This window comes from Nothobranchius furzeri, chromosome 5, assembly GCF_043380555.1.
Source record: "Nothobranchius furzeri strain GRZ-AD chromosome 5, NfurGRZ-RIMD1, whole genome shotgun sequence".
NCBI lineage: Eukaryota > Metazoa > Chordata > Actinopteri > Cyprinodontiformes > Nothobranchiidae > Nothobranchius > Nothobranchius furzeri.
Genome location: NC_091745.1, coordinates 60,695,576 through 60,703,127, shown reverse-complemented (window position 1 = coordinate 60,703,127; position 7,552 = coordinate 60,695,576). Strand labels below are relative to the sequence as shown.

The following is a 7,552-nucleotide window of genomic DNA, read 5'->3' as shown; positions in this document are numbered from 1 at the left end:
TTCCTTAATGAGTCCACGTTTTTCTAGCAGCTCACAACTCAACAACTCAAGCTGTTGGGAAAAAAGTATTTTCCTTCCCGGATATGTTATTCAGAACATTTGTGTTTAATTTTTTTCAGCACAAATAAATCACAGAAGACATAATCTGAGTTCAAAGTGTTTAAAAAAACATAAAAAACATATGAGCCACAGAGATGAATATTCACAGTAAAAACTCTATTACCTGATCACAGTAAAAAAAGAAAATGTGAGAAATTCATGTCTTCATAACCTTCAAATTTAGGATTTTATTTTCAATTCCACATGCAGGCTAATTATTACCAGGTTGATCTGAATGTCACCGCGCGCGTGCGCACGCACGCACGCACACACACACACACACGTTTTCTTCATATTTTGCTGGAGGCCGGAGGACAAACACGGAGCATTAGTATGTGGAATGCGTGATATTGTGCGTGTCAACTGTCCATTCAGTCGCTGTGTTCGCAGCCCTCCTCCGTCCTTGATGAAAGAATCGGGACAGGGTGTTGCCATGGAGACCAGCTCTGTTGCTGTTGCCACAGCGATGTGAAGGAAAGTCGAGCCGAAGCGGTTGTTAAGGAGACCGAGCAGCGGGGGGCAACTGGTAAACGCACAGAGAGGGGGTTAAATCCAAAATGACGGTGTTTACTACGCCACAACCCTAACATCCATCCACAGTATCCCTGATCCGAGACAGCTCCAAACAGCCGGAAAATGACCCACTTCCTATCAAGCGTGTTTATTCGGTAAAAAAAAACAAAATCATCCTCCAGAAGAAGAAAACTTCTCTATGGAGACAATCAAATACATAAAGACAAGAAGAGACCTAGAGAAACTCATTCATGCGTTCATCTCTAGCAGGCTGAATTATTACGGTCTTTTGACTGGTCTTCTCAGAAAAGCTGTGAAGCAACTGCAGCTTATTCAGGATGCTGCTGCTAGAGTCTTTGCAAGAACAAAGAGAACCAAACACATCACTCCTGTTCTTAAATCTCTACACTGGTTACCAGTAAACTACAGAATTGATTTAATCAATTTCCCTCTGGGATTAATAAAGTATTTTTGAATTGAATTGAATTGAAAAGTACTTCTACTAGTTTTTCAATCACTCAGTGGCATGAAGCCAAAATACATGTTGGACCTCCTTCCAGGATATACACCCAGCAGGGCTCTGAGATCCTTAGGAAACAGGTCAGAACCAAACAGGGTGAGGATGCTTTTAGCTACTATGCTGCTGGAATCAGCTTCCTCATGACCTCAAATGTGCCCCAACTCTGGTAACTTTTACATCAAAATTAAAAACTTTAATGTATTCATCAGCCTTTGATTGAATGTTTCTTATGCTGCACTTTCTGCACTGTAACTGCTCACCTTTTAACATTGCCTTTTTATTTTATTTCTTACATCTAATTAACTTTGTGTTTTTTATTTTATTTTAAAATCTGTTGTTTTATGATGCCACATTCATTTTAATATTTTATGTTCTTGCTGATTTTGCACCTGGAAAGCACATTGGATTGCTTCTGTGCTATACAAATAAAGATGCCTTGCCTTGTCTAGACAAAACCCAAACATGGACTAAACCTGGCAGATTCTGAACCAGCACCTGGATACAGGTCACCCTACTTTGCCTCTGATACTGACCTGGAATCTGTACCACTCCAGGACCCGGTTCAATCCTTTAAGAGCCAAAAAACAGCAGCTGTCCTCAGGCCAGTGGGCCATGAAGGACTGATCCGTGATGCAAGCATGTCACGTCTCCGGGGAGGAACCAGACCAGCAGGCGGGGTGTCGGAATGACATTGATACAGAACCAGAGTGGGTTCTGTCTGTCTGACGGGATCAGGGTTCTGCTTCATTTAGAGACTTTACAGAGTTTTCTTCAATGACATCATTCCTAATATCGTTTCTGTTATTTTCTTTGATGGAAGCAGAAAAAACTCAACGGCTCTAATAAACATTGCAAGAGCAGAATCTCCCAGAACTTCTATGGAATCACACGTTCAGAAAGTTCCAGTTTAAAAAACAACTGAGGAAAATTAAAGTGATATTAATACTGATTTATTTATGTTGGGAAAATGTGTCAGGGCTGGTATGAAGGACTGGACCCAAATGCAGAGTTTGGCAAAATGAGGCTTTTATTTAGGCAAAGGCTTATTTAACTAGGGATCAAAAACTGATCAAAAAACAGAACTGATGAGTCAAAGGACCCAGAGATTAGTTAATGCCTGGCTGGAACAACAGAATGAAAACTAACGAACTGGCAACTGAAAGAGAATAGAAGCTGGTTAAAAGAACAGCTGGGAGAAATCAGAGTGATGAGGAACAGGAAACAGAACTGAAACAGGAGATGTGACACCAAAATAAAACAGGAAGTGGGATGGATGAACAGGTCTCACAGCAGGGCATGACACCATGCATATTAATGAACGTACAATGTTGCTGTAATTACGTCGGAATTAGCAAAAACGCTAATTTCCATTAATAGTCCCACAATAAAGACAAGTCGAGAGAACAATAAACAAACTGCTTGATTTATTTATGTTAAAGCATCTTTTGGATATTACAAGTTTTTACTTATTAGTCGTTATTATTCTATTAAAAGCAGCTTTTCATGAAAATATGATGTAACCAACTGGTTTTTTTAATAGATTTTTATGAAACTCTTTGTCTTTTTTAAGCATGTTTAGTGTAAACATTATGATTAGCTTCCTGAACAGCCTCTGTTCTGAGAAATAAAGACCACATTTTTCAGGACTGATGAGCTAACAGTTAGTCTGAGCTCAACATGTGTTGCTGCCAACATAAAGCACCATTGCAGGCTTTTTAACACAGGAGGGTAATTTACACATTTAAGTTTTTTATGTGGAATTCTCTTAATATTTACAAATAATTATCTTGTTATTTATGTGAAATTCTCAGTGAAAACCTCTGCATTTTTACATAAAATTATCTTAATATTTACAAAGAACTATCTGATTATTTACATAGATTTCTTGAACTGTTTTCTTAAAACCCTGGTCATTTATGTGGAATTCTCTGATTATTTACATGGAACTCTACATTTATTCATGTGTAATTCTCTGAATATTTATGTGGAATTCCTTCCCCATTAACTTTGAATTATCTGCTAATACACAAGTGTAAATACCACTACCAGCTACATGTAGCACCTCACCCAGGGACTGAGTCCAACAGGAAGCTCTAAATATTCCGGCCAAAACAACCCTGTTGTGTAAAGCTGTAGATGGTGTGAAGAATAATAAAATAACATCACATAGGCTGCTGGGAAATTTAGGAAATTGAAGCCGTTATAGCCAGAGAAACCCACATTGGTCCTGGCTGAGCTCAGACTAGCCTAGCCTAGCTCTGAAGCCACATGTGGCTCCTCTGAGTTTCTCCTTGCAACTTTGATGAAGAGTGACATGAAGTTATGTTTCTATTTAAAGTGACAGGAACCAGGAAAGGGACAGTTTCCCTGTCCAAACTTAACCAAACTGGAGTTTAACACTGATAATAACAACAGACTGTACGGAACTTATTTAGTTATACAGCTCAGTGACCTAGTGGTAGAGTGTCCGCCCTGAGACTGGGAGATCAGGGTTCAATTCCTGGTCGGGTCATACCAAAGACTTAGAAAAAAAAAATGGGACCCAGTGCCTCCCTGCTTGACACTCAGCATTACGGGGTTGGATAGGGGGGTTAAACCACCAAATAGTTCCCGAGCGCAGCTGTGTCTGCAGCTCACCGCTCCCCCAGGGGATGGGTCAAATGCGGAGAACAAATTTCGCACACACATCAGTGTGTGTGACAACTAATGGGACTTTAACTTTTAACTTTAACTTTAAAAGTTCTGAACTACAACGTTTGTTTTTTGTAGTTTGTTGTTTATTGACCTTGTTGTTCTCCAGAACGGGAACACTTTAGTTATTATTGTTACTGAGGGTTCTGGGTGAGTTTTTACTAAGTAAAGTCTCAAAACACTGACGTGGAACGGGAGTGAAAGCGTTCCACAGAGCTGATCCCATGACCGACATCACAAAATCATGGGAGAATTGCTACACCACGCGTGATTTCAGAATACCACACGCATTAGTAAGCAAGCAGAATGACAGCTGCTTGTATCAAAAAAGGTCTGTGGTCATACAAGGGTTATAACAGGAAATGATATACGTTTACCTGCATGTTTAATTTTGAAAATTTGCGGAGGTGTTCACACTGCTTTGTGTTTGACTTCCTGTCTGGCATGATCTAAACTGCAGAGGTGGTGGAAAGTAACTCATCCACTATAATGGTGGCGTACTACATTTCGTGGTCGTTTCGTGACGCGTTCGCATGCAGTAGAAAGAAGGAGTTATTGTTTTACTTTGTACAATTCAATTTTGTAGAAAAGTTTGTAGTAAGGATGCACAATATATTTGCATTATGCATATGTTTAGTCAGGTGACAGTGATTGCAATCATCTCAGAAGCATAAATGTGTATGTGTGTGTACATGAGACGTAACAGCTTAAATAATTTTCATTCCATACAAAATCTGCTGATTTTAGATTTGTCAGTGTATTGGTATTAGTTATCAGCCATAACAGTGATATTAATATAACCCAAAAATCTTCCTATCGGTGCATCACTAGTTTATAGAGTGCTGAACTAATCTTATCAGTCCCTATTTCTCTTAACGGAGGCCTTCCAATCTTTAGCAGGTAAAATATGAACTTCATAATGACTCAGGCTTGTTAGGATATGATAGTATCTTTGTTTGCTAGCAGCTAAAATAATAAAAATATTTTAGCTTTCATGTTATTACTGCAGTTTATAAAAATCTTAATAAATTCATGTTTTATTTATTTATTTATTTATTTATTTACTGGCTTGAGAATGAAATCTCCTGAGGCAAGCATTCTGATTACAGTTTAATTTTCCTAATTATCAGATGAGCATCCAAACCCAAAGTCAGACATGTTTCATCCTGATTCCACGGATTCCACAAGTTAGCTCTTGGTTCTGAAGTCTGAGATCCAGGATGTAACACAAACAGGGACTTACCGATCCAAACATCGTTCCCGAACCAGGAGAGGTTCTTCTGAGAGCTGTCATAGTACCCGATCTTCTTGTAACTGCCTCCTAAAGGGTTAGACAAAAAAATTATCTTAGTCCAGGTCGTTTTCTCTGAGAAAACTGTTTATTTAAACCACAGGTAATAAAGTCAAGATAAAGATAAAAAATAAATGAAGGTTGAAACTTAGAGAGCGATGACAAAGACCGAAGGAGAAAAGGACAAGAAATAAAAGCTTATGTAGCGGCGCTGATCAGGAATACTGATTGGGTCCGGCGTTTAGGGATTCCAGTCAGGTCGTCTCATTTTGGATGTCAAATTACCTCGACGCCACGGCAGGAAATAGGAGACAGAACGTTAGAGAGAAGGGGGCAGGATTATAAATCCTCATCCTTTAGGAGGAGAACAGAGGTAGGAAATAATCCTCCGCCTTATCTTGAGCAGAGAAACTCATTAAGTCAGTGGTGACAAATAGGATGCCATTTCCAGAAACAGATTTAAAATGAAAACTTGTGCCCAATTAGAGTGAAGCCCTGAGTCGCCACATTCATGAATCAAATCCATTTGCATGAATGAGTTAGAGCATCAGGGTCAAAGACCCCAAAATCACAGAAAGCGAAGGTGGATTCAGCTAAAAGCTGTTATCCGTTTGTGTTTGAGTGAGTGGCGTGTGTTTCTCCTTGCAGACGCAGTGAAAGGACAGGGTGAGGGTAGGGGGTGTAGTTCACCTTGCAGCTGCTCGATGAGGGTCATCGCCATCCGGGAACCCTGAGCGTCAAACACCACCTGGCCCTGAAACACAAGGAGGAAGATGCTTTAAATCAGAGAAACTAACAGGAAGTATCGCTTAACCCATAAACCGCCAAAGCAGAGAGGTCTTAGAATTGTCTAAGAACAGAACATGTTTCTGTCCGGACCACTTTAGATGTGACACACTCTGATCCTGATCACTCTCGTGTGTGTTCATAAAATAACACAAGTGATGCTAAAGATGTGTTTTCTTAGTTTTTAGCTTTAGTTTTTAAGCTGAACTTAAAGAGACAATACATGGTTTTTATCAATAATCTCTAGAAATATCCATCAAAATGTTGTTGAAAATGAATGAAATGATGCCCAGTTGTTCGAAAGCATTCAATTCAATTCAAAGACACTTTATTAATCCCAGAGGGAAATTAGAGTTTCAGTACGCACAATTCTGAGATCAGACATACATACATAGACACATGACAAGAATTGGTGACTGTGGTCGTTCGCAACCCGAGTCGTGCTACCTTAATAGTGATCAGAGGGTTTTTATGAGGATTGAAGAAGAAGATGAAAATATCATTTCTGTAGCGCCTCTCAAGATAAAAATCACAAGGCGCTTCACAAAAACAAAAAAAATGTAAAAATATAAAAAGCATTTAGAAAATGTTTAAAAATATATTTAACAGAGCAAAAATAGGCAATTGGGATTTAAAAGAAAAAATGTTAAGAAAGAGAGAGAGTGAATGGGAAAGAGGGAAATCAGTGGATCCTGAGGAAGGTGGAATAGGTGGGGAGAGCAGAATAAAGAGAGAGTGTTGAAGAAGGTCATACAAAAGCCAGCTTGAACAAGTGAGTCCTCAGCTGCTTTTTAAAGGAGACTACTGAGTCCACTGATCTCAGGCTCAGGGGGAGAGAGTTCCAGAGTCTGGGGGCCACAGCAGCAAATGATCTGTCGCCTTTGGTCTTTAGCCTGGTAGGCTTTGATCACTGGACCTGATTGAGTCAGGTGGAGGAAACAAAGGCACTTCAGAGTTACCCTCCACAGTGAGGGCCGCTTTGCTATGCAAAAAACACCTCAGACAGAAATGCAACAGACTTCAGACATTCCACAACATAAGTGTCCACTAGGTGGGGAGGTAGGGTTGAGGACTATCCTCACATCAGTGCATGCAGCCGCAATGAGCAGCGCTCGTCACCTCCGTTTGTGCAGGGGAGGGGGTAATTTGGTTAGAAAGCACAGTGACTCCTGGAAACAGTTCCACGGCTTTCACCAGTCACAGTCTCGCCCAGGCTGGGATAGGGAGACAGAGTTGCCATGGCGACGGCGACATTCCACATTTCTTCGTGGGGGGGGGATCACTTCAGCCTCACAGGCTCAAGGGCACCAGATTAAGATAAGAACTTGTTTTGGGGCCAGACAGAGATAATTTCCTCTCTGTTTTAAAGTTATGTTGGTCTCCAACCCCTCTAGATCCAATAATGGCGCAAATTAATCTATTCCCACCCATGCTGTCCCGTCAACTTGCTCCTTGATCGAATCAACCTTCTGTGCCAGCGCCTTAATCTCAGCCAACGTTCCAAGCTTACGACTCATCTCGACAATTATATGAGTTTGTGCATTCACAGCGCGGTGTAATCCATCCCTGAGCTTCGGGATTGAGCCAATATTCCTCGAAAGCTCATAAATTTTCCGGTAAGCCAGGTAACCGCTCATGCCAAACAGCAGGAA

General features: G+C 40.4%; 1 protein-coding gene across 1 annotated transcript in view; it reads right to left on the bottom strand.

The window, feature by feature from the left end:
- The window catches only part of gabbr1a (gamma-aminobutyric acid (GABA) B receptor, 1a), a 285,354-nt gene that overhangs the window by 29,806 nt on the left and 247,996 nt on the right, over positions 1 to 7,552 (bottom strand). The window contains exons 14-15 of the mRNA XM_070550979.1: positions 5,805 to 5,868; positions 5,067 to 5,144 (exon numbers count right to left, since the gene is read on the bottom strand). Of these exons, the coding sequence (XP_070407080.1) occupies positions 5,067 to 5,144; positions 5,805 to 5,868 (142 nt within the window). The remainder of the gene's footprint in view (positions 1 to 5,066; positions 5,145 to 5,804; positions 5,869 to 7,552) is intronic.